The 15376-nt window shown below is 53.0% G+C and overlaps 5 protein-coding genes across 5 annotated transcripts; all 5 read right to left on the bottom strand.

Annotated features, from left to right (window-relative positions):
- Window positions 1–158: 158 nt before the first annotated feature.
- Window positions 159–473, bottom strand: LOC115613069 (feather keratin 1-like). Its single transcript, XM_030498105.1, has one exon. It carries the CDS (start codon window positions 471–473, stop codon window positions 159–161), a length of 315 nt encoding a protein of 104 aa, XP_030353965.1.
- Window positions 474–3135: 2662 nt separating this feature from the next.
- Window positions 3136–3471, bottom strand: LOC115615014 (feather keratin 1-like). The gene has a single exon (XM_030502617.1). It carries the CDS (start codon window positions 3469–3471, stop codon window positions 3136–3138), a length of 336 nt encoding a protein of 111 aa, XP_030358477.1.
- Window positions 3472–4324: 853 nt separating this feature from the next.
- LOC115612117 (feather keratin 1-like) lies at window positions 4325–4651 on the bottom strand. The gene has a single exon (XM_030496026.1). The coding sequence runs from the start codon at window positions 4649–4651 to the stop codon at window positions 4325–4327; it is 327 nt and encodes a 108-aa protein (XP_030351886.1).
- Window positions 4652–8043: 3392 nt separating this feature from the next.
- Window positions 8044–8379, bottom strand: LOC115611967 (feather keratin 1-like). Its single transcript, XM_030495714.1, has one exon. The coding sequence runs from the start codon at window positions 8368–8370 to the stop codon at window positions 8044–8046; it is 327 nt and encodes a 108-aa protein (XP_030351574.1). The 5' UTR covers window positions 8371–8379.
- Window positions 8380–11747: 3368 nt separating this feature from the next.
- On the bottom strand, window positions 11748–12062 carry LOC115614363 (feather keratin 1-like). Its single transcript, XM_030501161.1, has one exon. The coding sequence runs from the start codon at window positions 12060–12062 to the stop codon at window positions 11748–11750; it is 315 nt and encodes a 104-aa protein (XP_030357021.1).
- Window positions 12063–15376: the final 3314 nt, after the last annotated feature.

The following is a 15376-nucleotide window of genomic DNA, read 5'->3' as shown; positions in this document are numbered from 1 at the left end:
TGGGCTGGCAGGCTGCCCTGCTTCCTCTCTTGGTGCCTTGAAAGGAAGGGCTGTGGATGGGGGGATCACATGTCAGGAACAGCCCTGAAATGCATCCTCAATCCGTCCCATTGCTTCTGTGGTGTAAGCAGTTGGTGTCAGGGTGCTGTCGAGGGACCTTAGCAGATGTTGCAGCCTCTTCTGCCGCCGTAGCAGCCCAGGCCTCCATAGCCGTAGCCAAGGCCGTAGCCGAATCCGCCAGAGGAGATGGGCACTCCCTGGGAGCTGAGGACGTTGCCCACGGCAGCCGATGAGGAGGATCCGACAGCGGTGCTCTGAGGGAAGGAGGTGAGGATGGGTCCTGGCAGGGTGACCAGCACGGCAGGAGGCTGGATGACGACGCGGGAGTCCTCGCACTGCCTGACACAGGGCTCGTTGCAGCTGTTGGCCAGCGGGGTGGGTCCACAGGGGCGGCAGAGGTCATAGCAAGCCATGTGTGTGGTGTGGAGGGGCCCTGGGAGAGGAGAGGAGAGGAAAAGAGGAGAGGAGAGAAGAGAGGAGAGGCGAGGAGAGAGGGTGTGTGGAAAGTGGAGGGGCGTGGGGGTGTGAGGGGTGGTGCTGCAGGAGGGCGAGGCAGTGGGGAGGCTGGTGTGGGGCTGTGGTGCTGGGGAGGTGTCAGAGGTGCTGAGGCTGGGGGCAGAGTGTGCTGGAAGAGCCGGGTCATGGGGGGCAGGAGCAGGAGGGCAAGGGGCTTGAGGCTCACCTTGTTGAGTGCGCAGGAGAAGGCGTCAGCAGAGCCGAGTGAGGGACAGAGGCGCTGGGCCGGCTTTTATGCTGGTCCCCGAGGGGCGGGACATCTTTGCGCATGGCAGCATTTGTCAGCCCGCAGCTGGTGTGTGCCACAGCCTGGCAAGTCATGAGCTGGCTCATGTTTTCCTTCCCACAACGCTCCCTTTGCAAGTCGTCCTGTTGAGGACGTGTCCATCTGGCTCTGGCGGCAATTTTAAGTGCAAGTATTAAAGGCCAATGGCTCGGTGCTGTTGGCATCTTTTTGGCCAGGTAGGAGACCAAAGCGTTGGAGAGGTGGGGTGTCATCAGTGAGGTCATCCGGTGGCACTCTTGTGGTGTGGTTTGTGGGTCCGTTGTGAAGAGGAGGCCCCATGCCCATGCAGCCCTGTCAGGCTGGTCTGGGCCCTGGAGCTGTGCTCGCCATGAGCAGCTGCCCCTTCTATCATGTTCAGTCCCTCCCTGCCTTGCTGCCAGGTCACTAAGCCTGTCTTTAGGCCTGTCCTTTTCCATTGGGTGAGCTCTGTGGGTGTCCTGGTGCCCTTTTTGTTTGTAAGGATGTCACTGGTTGTTTTGGGTTTATGTAGAAAGGTTTTGGTAGCCGTGGGTCTGCCATGGTGGCTTCTGTGAGAAGATGCCAGAAGCTTTCCCCATGTCCAATAGATGTCCAATAGATGTGAGAAGGACCCATGTTGGGTAAGATCATGGAGGGTTCTTTCCATCGTAGTGACCCCACAATGGAGCAAGTTAAAAGTGTGAGGAGAAAGGAGTGGCAGAGACAATGTATGTTGAACTGACCACAATGCCCATTCCGCAACGCCCTGTGCCATTTGGACGAGGTAGTAAGTAATTCGGGACAGAAGCTGATATTTAAGGAAGGGAAGGGTTGGGGAAAGTGTTTTAAGAGTTGATTAATTTCTTATTTTTCTCCTCTGATTTTGATTTTGACAAATTAATTTCCCCATCTCAAGTCTGTTTTGCTGCCACTAGAAACTGGTGAGTGATCTCCACGTTCTTATCTTGACTCCGGAGTCTTTAGTCTTATTCTTCTCCCCTGATCCAGTTGAGGAAGAGGAGTGACAGAGCAGCTCAGTGAGCGCTTGGTGCCGAGCTAACGTCAAACCACCACAAAGCTCCATCTTCACAGGAGAACAGGGTGACAGGCATGTTCCTGCATCTTGTCCCCAGTGTGCCATGCGGGGCCTCGTTGAGCCAAGGTGAGGAGGATTGTGACCTCATACTGCGGGCTTTCAGTGTGACCACAGAGCAGAGGGATGGTGGCTTGGGGTCCCCTGCAGAGGTGTTCCAGAGGCTCTGCAGCAGGGAGGATGGTGGTCCGGAGACCCCCTGCATGGGTCACTGTTGGAGCCTGCAGTGAAGAGGGGCTGGTGTCCAAGGCAGGCCCAAAGGCATCAGTTTTGGACCCCATAGCAAGGTGAGACCATTGACTTCAGACTCTGATGTAAATTGAATGGGAACCGTGCATCCAGGATCAGTGCAACAAGGACCCACACTGGGGTCAGAGGAGGAACCCAGAGCAAGGAGGGTGATGACCTGGCACACTTTATGGGGTTATGCATGGTCCCCGCAGCAAGGGGGTAAGGGGCCATAAATCCCTGTATGTGTGGCCTTGGGCCCCCAGCCAGATGTGCTCATTAGGCTGGGGCAACTTCGTCAGAGGCATGCTCAGGTGAGTGTTGTCATGTTGAAGACTCTGTTTGAGCCACTGGTGGCTCAAACCACTGTACCACATTGCGGAAGCAATCCAGGAGCCAGTCTTTGTTGGTTGTGGTGGCATATTTCCCAGGAGAAGACTTAGGGCGTTTTTGCACCCACATGGAGAACCTTTTGATCCCTGACTTTGTTCTGCGTGAAGTTGGAAGAACCTTGGTAGAAGAAAGGAGGAGGAGGCGTCACAGGCTGGGATGCAGGAGAACTTTATTGAAGCAAGAGAGTGAAAACATAGAAGAATAAGGTGGAAGAGAGCTGGTCTAAGATGCAAGTAGGACAATCAGCCACTCAGTTCTGCTGTTTGCAGTATATTTTGTCAGAGCACTGAGGTCTTCCTGCCCTGAATATGGAAGAGCTCAGTAGAGGTCCCCTGATGCTTTTTAGCTTGTGACATGCTGGTTGCAACAGGGAGTACTGGACCTAGCAAACGGAGTGATGCAAAGAAGGAAATGTCAGAAGAGATGGTCCATGGGCCATGTTACGGTGCAGGACAGATTGGCCCCTGCCCTGCTTCCTCTCTTGGTGACTGGAGACCAGGACCTGGGGACAGCACATATGTGTGTCAGGAAGAGGCCAGAAGTGCATCCTCAGTCCTTGCCGTGTCTTATACTGCATAGGTGAGTGGTATGAGGTGTGCTATCAAGGGCCTTTAGCAGATGTTGCAGCCTCTTCACCACCGTAAGAGCCCAGGCCTCCAAAGCCATAGCCGAAGCTGTAGCCAAGGCCATAGCCGAATCCGCCAGAGGAGATGGGCACTCCCTGGGAGCTGAGGACGTTGCCCACGGCAGCCGATGAGGAGGATCCGACGGCGGTGCTCTGGGGGAAGGAGGTGAGGATGGGTCCTGGCAGGGTGACCAGCACGGCGGGAGGCTGGATGACGACGCGGGAGTCCTCGCACTGCCTGACACAGGGCTCGTTGCAGCTGTTGGCCAGCGGGGTGGGTCCGCAGGGGCGGCAGAGGTCGTAGCAGGCCATGTGTGTGGTGTGGAGGCCCCTGGGCGAGGAGAGGAGAGGAGAGTGTGTGGAAAGTCGAGGGGCATGGGGGTATAAGGGGTGGTTCAGCAGGAGCGCGAGGCAGTGGGGAGGCTGGTGTGGGGCTGTGGCGCTGCTCGTGTTCAAGGCCAGTATGGACAGGGCTTTGTGCGACCCCTTGTAGCAGAAAGCATCCCTGCCCATGGTGGTGGGGGGGGTTGGAACTAGGTGTGGTTTAAGTTCCCTTATAGCACAAACATTCTACTATTGCATGGTTTCCTAGGAGAGGTCTTAATGGCACTTTTCCACCCACACCGACGGCCTGTTAAAACTTTGCTTTGTGCCATGTGAGGTCAGATGCACCTTGGTAGAAGAAAGGAAGAGGAGGCATCTCAGGCTGGAATGCAGGAGAACTTTATTGAGGCAAAAGACTGAAAATGTAAAAGCACAGGTGGAAGGGAATTGGTCTAAGACATAAGTAGGACGACCATCCACTGTGGTCTTCTGCTTGCATCAGGTTTTGCCGGAGCACGGAGGTCTTCATGCCCTGCAGTAGGAGCAGCCCACTGGAGGTTGCCTGATAGAGTTTCATTTGTGAGACAGTGGTTGCAGCATAGAGCACTGGACATAGTAAAGGAGTGATAAAAAAAAGGAAGGAGGAGAGGAGGAGGAGGTCCATGGGCCATGTTACCAGACAGAAGGGGATGGCCCCCTGCCCTGCTTCATCTCTTGATACCTTGAGGAGGAGCTATGGATGGCAGGTCCATGTGTCAGGAAGAGCCCAGAAGTGCATCTTCAATCCTTGCCGTTGCTTTCATGGTGTGAGTGGTTGGTGTCAGGGTGCTGTCAAGGGCCCTTAGCAGATGTTGCGGCCTCTTCCACCGCCGTAGCAGCCCAGGCCTCTGAAGCCGTAGCCGAGGCCATAGCCAAGGCCATAGCCGAAGCCCCCAGAGGAGATGGGCACTCCCTGGGAGCTGAGGACGTTGCCCACGGCAGCCGATGAGGAGGATCCGACGGCGGTGCTCTGGGGGAAGGAGCTGAGGATGGGTCCTGGCAGGGTGACCAGCACGGTGGAAGGCTGGATGACGACACGGGAGTCCTCGCACTGCCTGACACAGGGCTCGTTGCAGCTGTTGGCCAGCGGGGTGGGTCCGCAGGGGTGGCAGAGGTCGTAGCAGGCCATGTGTGTGGTGTGGAGGGGCCCTGGGAGAGGAGAGAAGAGAAGAGAGGGTGTGTGAAAAGTGCAGGGGCGTGGGGGTGTGAGGGGTGGTGCTGCAGGAGTGCGAGGCAGTGGGGAGGCTGGTGTGGGGCTGGGGAGGTGTCAGGGGTGCTGAGGCTGGGGGCAGAGCATGCTGGAAGAGCCGGGCCGGGGGGCGCAGGAGCAGGAGGGCAAGGGGCTTGAGGCTCACCTTGTTGAGTGCGCAGGAGAAGGCGTCAGCAGAGGCGAGTGAGGGACAGAGGCGCTGGGCTGGCTTTTATGCTGGTCCCTGAGTGCCCGAGGGGGCTAAGACAGTCTTTGTGCATGACAGCATGTTTGTGCAAGCAGCGGGTGCATGTCAAATCCTTGCAAGCAATTTGTCGTGGTTGCGTTTTCCTTCCTGTAATTCTGCAATTTCGCATCCTTGAGTTGAGGATACGTCCATCTGGCCTTGGCGGCAGCTTTCAAGTGTGAGTATGAGAGGTCAAAAGCTTGGTGTCGATGGCGCGTAAGAGATTGTGCAAAACATGCCAACAAAGCTCTGGAGAGGTGTGGTGTCATCAGTGAGGTCATCCCATGGCACTCGTGTGGTGTGGTTTGCGGGTGTGTTGTGAAGAGGGGGCCCCATGGACGTGCAGCCCTGTCAGGCTGGTCTGTGCTTTGGAGCTGTGCTGGCCGTGAGGAACTGCCCCTTCCATTGCATTGGGTCCCTCTGCACCTTTCTGCCAGGTTGCTAAGCCTGTCTTTAGGCCTGTCCTTTTCCATTGGGTGAGCTCTGTGGCTGTCTTGGTGCCCCTCTGGCTTGTGAGGTTGTAGCTGGAAGGAAGGAGGCTGCCTGCTTGGGGTTATTGCCTTTGGGGCTGCCCGTGTGGTTGATGTTTCAAGCAGGTCCAGGAGGGCTGTTTGTGTGAGCAGGCCATTGTCCCAGTAACCCTGGTTCATGTCTGGCAGTCACTGTGATGTGGGTACCTCTGCCAGGCTCCCCAAAGTATTGTGTTGGCCCCTCCACACCACTTCCATTAGTTTGAGCTGACATATTTTTAGCCTGGGCTCTGACGTGGCACGTTGCTTGATGTGAGCACCTTAGAAGGGCAGGTGAGTTTCTGTGTGAGTCCGTGAGTGTGTTGAGAGGGAGAGGGGTGCTAGGAGCATCAGCTTGGGGAGGCTGATGGGCCAGGGCCTTTAAGATACTTACGTTAGGGTAGGTACAAAGGCGTGAGGTCTCTTCTCTGCAGAATGTTTAATGGGCAGAAAGTGGATTTGAGGATTGACCAGGGGACTGGAGGTGAAGATGCTGTGCGCTGGTGAGGCCGAGTCCTGTTGGTGGTGGCTGCATGCTGACAGCTTAATGACTTCCAAGGCCTGAGCTAATTCAACCAAGTGGAGTGTGTTACAGGCTGATTGTCAGGTGAGCTGTTCTTGTGGCTTAGGAAAATGAAAGGAGGTAAGAGGGAGTGATTTGGGCCTGGATGTATGAAAGTCTCTATGCTATGACGCTTCCTAGCTACAAATGCTGAGGGAGCTGGCTGATGTGCCTGGGAGGCCCATCTTGATTATTTTTGAAAGGTGATAGTGCTTGGGTTCATTCTCTGAAAGCTAGAAGAGAGCTCACAAAGGTCCCCTGTATTGAAGAAGACAGTAAGGAAGAAGAGGGAAAGTAGAGGCTCTTGAATCTGATTTTGTACCTGTGGAAAGGGGATGGTGGAAATCGTCCTGGAAACAAGTGCCAGTGCCATGAAAAACAAGAAAGTGATGGGGAGTCATCAGCGTGGGTTTGCAAAGTGGAAGTCATGCTTGATTGACCTCTGTGCCTTCTACATTGATGTGTTTGTCTTGTGAACAAGGACAGAGCCATGGCTGGTGTTTACCATGAGTTTTTTTTAAAGCCATGATGCTTTCTTCTCTAGCATGTTCATCTAAAAGCTGAGAAGTAGCTGTTATGTTAGTTGCCAGTATGGTGGACTGCCAAGTGGTTAAAGGTCTGGTCACAGAGGCTTGTGATGGGTGGCACAAAGTGTAGTTGGATGCAGTCGGTTACTGCATCCAGTTAGCATTGGCGTATTCTAGGACAGGGATGTGGGCCCAACACTGTTTACCACCCTCTTTAATGAGCTGGCCAAAGTGATGCAGATGCCACCAGGCAAGTGGCAGATGATAGACCTCAATTTTAAAAGGGTGGAAAAGAGGAGCCGGGTTAATTCAGGGCAGGTGAATGTGACCTCGGTACCTGGAGAGATCATGGGGCAGTTTGTCCTGGAAACTATGCCAAGGCACATGGAAAAGAAAAACGGGATCACTGACATCTACCACGGCTTCATGTTGGGTAAATTGCGTCTGAACAAATTTGGTGGTCTTCTACGATGGAGCCACGGCATTGGTGGATAAGGGAAGAGTCACTGATGTCAGCTCCCTGGAATTGTGCAAGGTGTTTGTCACTCTCTGACATGACATCCTTGTCTCTAAATTGGAGAGGCATGGATTTGGTGCAAGGACTACTTGGTGGATAAGGAATTGGCTCAATGGTCACCTTCAAAGAGTTGTGGACAAAGGCTCGATGTCCGAGTGGAGTCAAATGATGAGTTGTAGGCCTTCGTACTTCTTCAGTATGAGTGTGGTGAGAAACTGGAAAGTGTTGTCCAGAGATGCTGTGAATGCATCATCCCTGGTCGTGTTCAAGGCCAGTATGGACGGGGCTTTGTGCGAACTCTCGTAGCAGAAAGTGACCCTGCACTTGGTGGTGGTGGGGTTTATTACTAGATGTTGTTTAAGTTCCCTTATAGCACAAACATTCTACGATTGCACGATTTTCTAGGAGAGGTCTTAATGGCACTTTTCCACCCACACCGATGGCCTGTTGAAACCTTGCTTTGTGCCACGTGAGGTCAGATGCACCTTAGTAGAAGAATGGAAGAGGAGGCGTCTCAGGCTGGAATGCAGGAGGACTTTATTGAGGCAAAAGGCTGAAAATGTAAAAGCACAGGTGGAAGGGAATTGGTCTAAGACATAAGTAGGACGACCATCCACTGTGGTCTTCTGCTTGCAGCAGGTTTTGCCGGAGCACGGAGGTCTTCATGCCCTGCAGTAGGAGCAGCCCACTGGAGGTTGCCTGATAGATTTTCATTTGTGAGACAGTGGTTGCAGCATAGAGTACTGGACATAGTAAAGGAGTGATAAAAAAAAGGAAGGAGGAGGAGGTCCATGGGCCATGTTACCAGACAGAAGGGGATGGCCCCCTGCCCTGCTTCATCTCTTGATACCTTGAGGAGGAGCTATGGATGGCAGGTCCATGTGTCAGGAAGAGCCCAGAAGTGCATCTTCAATCCTTGCCGTTGCTTTCATGGTGTGAGTGGTTGGTGTCAGGGTGCTGTCAAGGGCCCTTAGCAGATGTTGCGGCCTCTTCCACCGCCGTAGCAGCCCAGGCCTCCGAAGCTGTAGCCAAAGCCATAGCCAAGGCCATAGCCGAAGCCCCCAGAGGAGACGGGCACTCCCTGGGAGCTGAGGACGTTGCCCACGGCAGCCGATGAGGAGGATCCGACGGCGGTGCTCTGGGGGAAGGAGCTGAGGATGGGTCCTGGCAGGGTGACCAGCACGGTGGAAGGCTGGATGACGACACGGGAGTCCTCGCACTGCCTGACACAGGGCTCGTTGCAGCTGTTGGCCAGCGGGGTGGGTCCGCAGGGGCGGCAGAGGTCGTAGCAGGCCATGTGTGTGGTGTGGAGGGGCCCTGGGAGAGGAGAGGAGAGAAGAGAAGAGAGGGTGTGTGAAAAGCGGAGGGGCGTGGGGGTGCTGCAGGAGGGCGAGGCAGTGGGGAGGCTGGTGTGGGGCTGCGGCGCTGGGGAGGCATCAGGGATGCTGAGGCTGGGGGCAGAGCATGGTGGAAGAGCCGGGCTGGGGGGCGCAGGAGCAGGAGGGCAAGGGGCTTGAGGCTCACCTTGTTGAGTGCGCAGGAGAAGGCGTCAGCAGAGGCGAGTGAGGGATAGAGGCACGGGGCTTGGTTTTATGCTGGTCCCTGAGTGCCCGAGGGGGCTAAGACAGTGTTCGTGCATGACAGCATGTTTGTGCAAGCAGCGGGTGCATGTCAAATCCTTGCAAGCAATTTGTCGTGGTTGCGTTGTCCTTCCTGTAATTCTGCAATTTCACATCCTTGAGTTGAGGATACGTCCATCTGGCCTTGGCGGCAGCTTTCAAGTGTGAGTATGAGAGGTCAAAAGCTTGGTGTCGATGGCGCGTAAGAGATTGTGCAAAACATGCCAACAAAGCTCTGGAGAGGTGTGGTGTCATCAGTGAGGTCATCCCATGGCACTCGTGTGGTGTGGTTTGCAGGTGTGTTGTGAAGAGGGGGCCCCATGGACGTGCAGCCCTGTCAGGCTGGTCTGTGCTTTGGAGCTGTGCTGGCCGTGAGGAGCTGCCCCTTCCATTGCATTGGGTCCCTCTGCACCTTTCTGCCAGGTTGCTAAGCCTGTCTTTAGGCCTGTCCTTTTCCATTGGGTGAGCTCTGTGGCTGTCTTGGTGCCCCTCTGGCTTGTGAAGTTGTAGCTGGAAGGAAGGAGGCTGCCTGCTTGGGGTTATTGCCTTTGGGGCTGCCCGTGTGGTTGATGTTTCAAGCAGGTCCAGGAGGGCTATTTGTGTGAGCAGGCCATTGTCCCGGTAACCCTGGTTCATGTCTGGCAGTCACTGTGATGTGGGTACCTCTGCCAGGCTCCCCAAAGTATTGTGTTGGCCCCTCCACACCACTTCCATTAGTTTGAGCTGACATATTTTTAGCCTGGGCTCTGACGTGGCACGTTGCTTGATGTGAGCACCTTAGAAGGGCAGGTGAGTTTCTGTGTGAGTCCGTGAGTGTGTTGAGAGGGAGAGGGGTGCTAGGAGCATCAGCTTGGGGAGGCTGATGGGCCAGGGCCTTTAAGATACTTACGTTAGGGTAGGTACAAAGGCGTGAGGTCTCTTCTCTGCAGAATGTTTAATGGGCAGAAAGTGGATTTGAGGATTGACCAGGGGACTGGAGGTGAAGATGCTGTGCGCTGGTGAGGCCGAGTCCTGTTGGTGGTGGCTGCATGCTGACAGCTTAATGACTTCCAAGGTCTGAGCTAATTCAACCAAGTGGAGTGTGTTCCAGGCTGATTGTCAGGTGAGCTGTTCTTGTGGCTTAGGAAAATGAAAGGAGGTAAGAGGGAGTGATTTGGGCCTGGATGTATGAAAGTCTCTCTGCTATGACGCTTCCTAGCCACAAATGCTGAGGGAGCTGGCTGATGTCCCTGGGAGGCCCATCTTGATTATTTTTGAAAGGTGATAGTGCTTGGGTTCTTTCTCTGAAAGCTAGAAGAGAGCTCACAAAGGTCCTCTGTATTGAAGAAGACGGTAAGGAAGAAGAGGGAAAGTAGAGGCTCTGGAATGTGATTTTGTACCTGTGGAAAGGGGATGGTGGAAATCATCCTGGAAACAAGTGCCAGTGCCATGAAAAACAAGAAAGTGATGGGGAGTCATCAGCGTGGATTTGCAAAGTGGAAGTCATGCTTGATTGACCTCTGTGTCTTCTACATTGATGTGTTTGTCTTGTGAACAAGGACAGAGCCATGGCTGGTGTTTACCATGAGGTTTTTTTAAAGCCATGATGCTTTCTCCTCTAGCATGTTCATCTAAAAGCTGAGAAGTAGCTGTTATGTTAGTTGCCAGTATGGTGGACTGCCAAGTGGTTAAAGGTCTGGTCACAGAGGCTTGTGATGGGTGGCACAAAGTGTAGTTGGATGCAGTCGGTTACTGCATCCAGTTAGCATTGGCGTATTCTAGGACAGGGATGTGGGCCCAACACTGTTTACCACCCTCTTTAATGAGCTGGCCAATGTGATGGAGATGCCACCAGGCAAGTGGCAGACGATAGAGCTCAATTTTAAAAGGGTGGAAAAGAGGAGCCGGGTTAATTCAGGGCAGGTGAATGTGACCTCGGTACCTGGAGAGATCATGGGGCAGTTTGTCCTGGAAACTATGCCAAGGCACATGGAAAAGAAAAACGGGATCACTGACATCTACCACGGCTTCATGTTGGGTAAATTGTGTCTGAACAAATTTGGTGGTCTTCTACGATGGAGCTGCGGCATTGGTGGATAAGGGAAGAGCCACTGATGTCAGCTCCCTGGAATTGTGCAATGCATTTGACACTGTCTGACATGAAATCCTTGTCTCTAAATTGAAGAGGCATGGATCTGATTGATGGACCACTTGGTGAATAAGGAATTGGCTCGATGTTTGCACTCAAAGGGTTGATGTCAACAGCTCAATGTCCAGGTGGAGACAGATGACGAGCTGTAGGCCCTTCCACTTCTTCACAATGAGAGTGATGAGAAACTGGAAAAGGTTGTTCATAGATGCCGTGAATGCATCATCCCTGGCAACGTTCAAGGCCAGGTTGGAGGGGGCTTTGTGCAACCTGGTCTTACCGAAGGCGTCCCTGCCCATGGCGGGAGGGTTGGAACTAGGTGTGGTTTAAGTTCCATTATAGAAAAAACATTATATGATTATACAATTTTTTAGGAGAGGTAGTAATGGTACTTTTCCACTCACCCCAATGGCCTGATGATGCCTGGCTTTGTGCCAGTTGAGGTCAGAAGAGCCTTGGTAGAAGAAAGGAAAAGGAGGCTGGGGTGCAGGAGAACTTTATTGAGGCAAGAGAGTGAAAATGTAGAAGCACAAAGTACAAGTGTATTTGTCTGAGGAGTTAGTAGGGCGACCATCTGCCAATATCTTCTACATGCAGCAGATTTTACCAACTCATGGAGGTCTTCCTGCTCCGAAGTAGGAGCAACCCACTGGAGGTTGCCTGATAGATTTTTGCTTGTGGTGTGGTCGTTGCAGTAGAGAGTCCTGGACATAGCAGATGAGGTGATGCAGACAATGAAATGGGAGAAGAGGGGGAGGTCCATGGGCCATGTTTCCAGGCAGCTTGGGCTGCCCCCCCGCCCTCTTTCCTCTCTTGGTGCCTTGAGTGGAGGAGCCATGTGCTAGGATTGGTCTGAATGGGAATAATCAATCCATTTCATAGGTTCCAGTGTGTGAGTGGTTGGTGTCAGGATGCTGTCAAGGGCCCTTAGCAGATGTTGCGGCCTCTTCCACTGCCGTAGCAGCCCAGGCCTCCGAAGCCGTAGCCAAGGCCATAGCCGAATCCGCCAGAGGAGATGGGCACTCCCTGGGAGCTGAGGACGTTGCCCACAGCAGCCGATGAGGAGGATCCGACGGCGGTGCTCTGGGGGGAGGAGGTGAGGATGGGTCCTGGCAGGGTGACCAGCACGGCGGGAGGCTGGATGACGACGCGGGAGTCCTCGCACTGCCTGACACAGGGCTCGTTGCAGCTGTTGGCCAGCGGGGTGGGTCCGCAGGGGCGGCAGAGGTCGTAGCAGGCCATGTCTGTGGTGTGGAGGGGCCCTGGGCGAGCAGAGAAGAGAAGAGAGGGTGTGTGAAAAGCGGAGGGGTGTGGGGGTGCGAGGGATGGTGCTGCAGGAGGGCGAGGCAGTGGGGAGGCTGGTGTGGGGCTGTGGGGCTGGTGAGGCGTCAGGGGTGCTGAGGCTGGGGGCAGAGCGTGCTGGAAGAGCCGGGTCATGGGGGGCAGGAGCAGGAGGGCAAGGGGCTTGAGGCTCACCTTGTTGAGTGTGCAGGACAAGGTGTCAGCAGAGGCGAGTGAGGGACAGAGGCTCTGCGCCGGCTTTTATGCTGGTCCCGGAGTGCCTGAAGGGTCTGAGACAGTCTTTGTGCGTGACAGCATGTTTGTGCAAGCAGCTGGTGCATGTCAAATCCTGGTAAGCAATTAGTTGTGGTTGTGTTTTCCTCCCAAGAATTCTGCAATTTCACGTCCTCCTCTTGAGGACATGTCCATCTGGCCCTGGTGGCAGCTTTCAAGTATTAGAGGCCAAAGGTTTGGTGTTGATGGCGCATGTCAGGGCATTTGGCAGAACATGCAACAGAAGCATTGTAGAGGTGGGGTGTCATCAGTGAGATCATCCCGTGGCACTCATGTGGTGTGGTTTGCGGGTGTGTTGTGAAAAGGGGGCCCCATGTCCTCGCAGCCCTGTCAGGCTGGTCTGGGCTGTGGAGCTGTACTTGTGAGGAGCCAGCAAATGAAGCGAGACAGGAACCAGTGCTTTGGGTTTGGGCATATGTATGTTTTCGGGTTGTACCCTGGAACATCATGTGAACTTATGTCCTTTCAAAGCCATTGTCTTTTATCCTTTAAAGATTCTAGTGTCTTGCTGTGCTACCTCATAGCTGAAATAAAGCTCATACCTCTCCTATCTAAGAAAATCAAGAGGGTGGATCTGGCACACTAGAGGCTGGTCAGACTGATTTGTGCCCAGTGTTAGGCTCCATTTGTGTTTCTCAGATTTACAGGATCATATCTTCTGTTATTTCAACTCTATGTCCTGAGGTCATAATGAAATACAATGAACAAACAAGAAACTGGGGCTGTACCCATTTTTGCCCAGTGTAGGTTAATACTTAAGTTCACTTATTCAGCATCCAAGTCATAAGGTTTTATAACTTACAACATGTAAGTCTTCACATAGTGTACTTATGAGCAAAAACATATAATTACCTCCTGATGGTAAGAGTGCTCCTCCTTCCTGCTCTGTCATGTTTTGGATGTTACTTGTGTCACTCCTGAAAACATGAGAGCCTCAGCATTCCAGGTGCTGCTGGATCTGCTTCAAAAGCTTTTTAGAGTTAGTTGATGTTTTGTACCTTCCAGATTGGAGGTTTGGTCTGTACCATTTCCATAATTCAGTGGTTTCTGACTGAACTGCCAGACAAAAGGTGATGTGCAGGAGACAGCAATTTCCAGGTGATAATGGCTGCATAATGCCCCTACAGCCCTTTCTGGCCATGTGTTCTGCCTACATGGTGCGTTCATTTTGACCTCATGGAGCTGCTCCCAGCATACATCAGGCCATAACAAAAGCTGTGGTAGCCAAAATCAGACCAAGAGTTGAGTGAACAGACACATACACCCTAGGATGTGGTTTGCCCTCTTGTCTGCCAGGGCACACTGCTGACTGCTATTGAACCTGCTGCCAACCAGCATCTCCAGGCGCCTTTCTTGCAGGGCTGCTCTCCAGCAGCTCCTCTCCCAACCTGTACTTGGGTCCAGCATCGCTTCATCCCAGGTGCAGAATCCAGCGTTTGTGCTTCTTAAATTTCATGCCATTGATGGTTGCCCAATGCTCTAACCTATCTAGATCCCTCTGCAAGATCTCTTAACCTTCAAGAGAATCAACAGCAACTCCGAGTCCCATCAGCAAACTTGTGAATGGTACATTCAACTCCTGCCTGTAGATGAGTGATAAAAATATTGTCCAGAAATGGCCCTAGAATGAAGCCCTGAGGAACATTGCAGGAGACCAGTCACAAAGCACATCTAGCCCCATTCACTATGACACTTTCAGTCCTGCTCTTCAGCAGTTCTTTATCCAATGTATCGTGTACCTGCTCATCTCACATTTGAACAACTTGTCCAGGAGGATGCTGTGAGGGACAGTAGTTCTGCAAGGGCAGATGCAAAGTCCTGTTTCTGGGAAGGAGTGACCCCAGGTAGCAGGAACATCTGGGGGACCAATTGGTTAGAAACCATCTTAGCAGAGAAGAACCTTGTGGTCCTGGAAGAGAATAAATGGACCATGAGGTGGCAATGTACCCTTGTAAGAAAAGGGGCCACCAGTCTCCACAGCTGCATTCGGAAGTGTTGCACGGGGTAAGGGGAGGGGACAATCCCTTTCTCCCCAGAAATGGTGAGGTCCCATGTGGGATTCAGTTCTTGGCTCTCCAGTGAAGAAGCACAGGCCTAGAGTGCTCTTTGTTAGACCAGGCTGTTGTCCTGATAGCCCAGGTTCAGTGTTGTTGAGCCCTATGGTGTGGGGATTCCTGCCAGGCTCATAAAAGTCATGTGTTGGTCCCTCTATAGTGCTTCCCTAATTTTGGGCTGGCACATTTTCAATCTGGGCTCTGGCATGACACATTGCTTGAGTGTGGCACCTTACAAAGGCAGTTGTGATTCTGGAGAGCCTGTGAGGATGCCGAGTGGAAGAGGTGATTGGGAGTAGTTGCCTGGGGAGGTGCAGGGCCAGGGTTTGTGGTCTTTACCTGGAGTACTGCCAGTGGGTGAAGCCATTTTTCTGCTCAGTGTTTATAGGAGAAACTTGATTTGGAGATTGAAGAGGGGATTGTATGCAAAGATGCTTCATGTGGCTGCAGAGCCAAGGCCCTGTTGGTGGTGACTTCATGCTGAAGGGTTGATGCCTGGCAAGGCCTGTCCCAATTCATCCATGGTGAGTGTTTTGCAGGCTAATTGTCAGGTGAGCTGTTTTGTGGTTGAGGAAATTGAAGGGAGGTAAGAGGGAGAGCTTTTGGGCTGGATATATGGAAGTCCCTGGGGCATGAAGGTAACCAAGAATGCTGAGGGAGTTGGCTGATGTCCTTGGGAGGCGTGCCTCATGTATCTTAGCAAAATTAATAGTGCCTGGCAGTGGTTCCTGAAAACTAAGAAAGAGCTGAATGGCCTCTTCTTTTGAAGAAGACCAGGAAAGATGAACTGTGAAACTAGAGGCTGTTGAGTCTGATCTTGTTCCCATGGAAGGTGATGTAGGACATCTTCCCAGAAAGGACTGTGAATGCCAGGAAAGACATGAAGTTGATGCGAAGTCCTCAGCATAGATTTGCAAATGGGAAATC

Source organism: Strigops habroptila, chromosome 1 (assembly GCF_004027225.2).
Source record: "Strigops habroptila isolate Jane chromosome 1, bStrHab1.2.pri, whole genome shotgun sequence".
In the NCBI taxonomy this organism is placed as follows: Eukaryota; Metazoa; Chordata; class Aves; order Psittaciformes; family Psittacidae; genus Strigops; species Strigops habroptila.
This window is presented reverse-complemented; position numbering and strand designations above follow the sequence as displayed.

Bases quoted from the DNA above. Each gene is read 5' to 3' on its own strand.
- LOC115614363 (XM_030501161.1), bottom strand. From the start codon at position 12,062: ATGGCCTGCTACGACCTCTGCCGCCCCTGCGGACCCACCCCGCTGGCC.
- LOC115613069 (XM_030498105.1), bottom strand. From the start codon at position 473: ATGGCTTGCTATGACCTCTGCCGCCCCTGTGGACCCACCCCGCTGGCC.
- LOC115615014 (XM_030502617.1), bottom strand. From the start codon at position 3,471: ATGGCCTGCTACGACCTCTGCCGCCCCTGCGGACCCACCCCGCTGGCC.
- LOC115612117 (XM_030496026.1), bottom strand. From the start codon at position 4,651: ATGGCCTGCTACGACCTCTGCCACCCCTGCGGACCCACCCCGCTGGCC.
- LOC115611967 (XM_030495714.1), bottom strand. From the start codon at position 8,370: ATGGCCTGCTACGACCTCTGCCGCCCCTGCGGACCCACCCCGCTGGCC.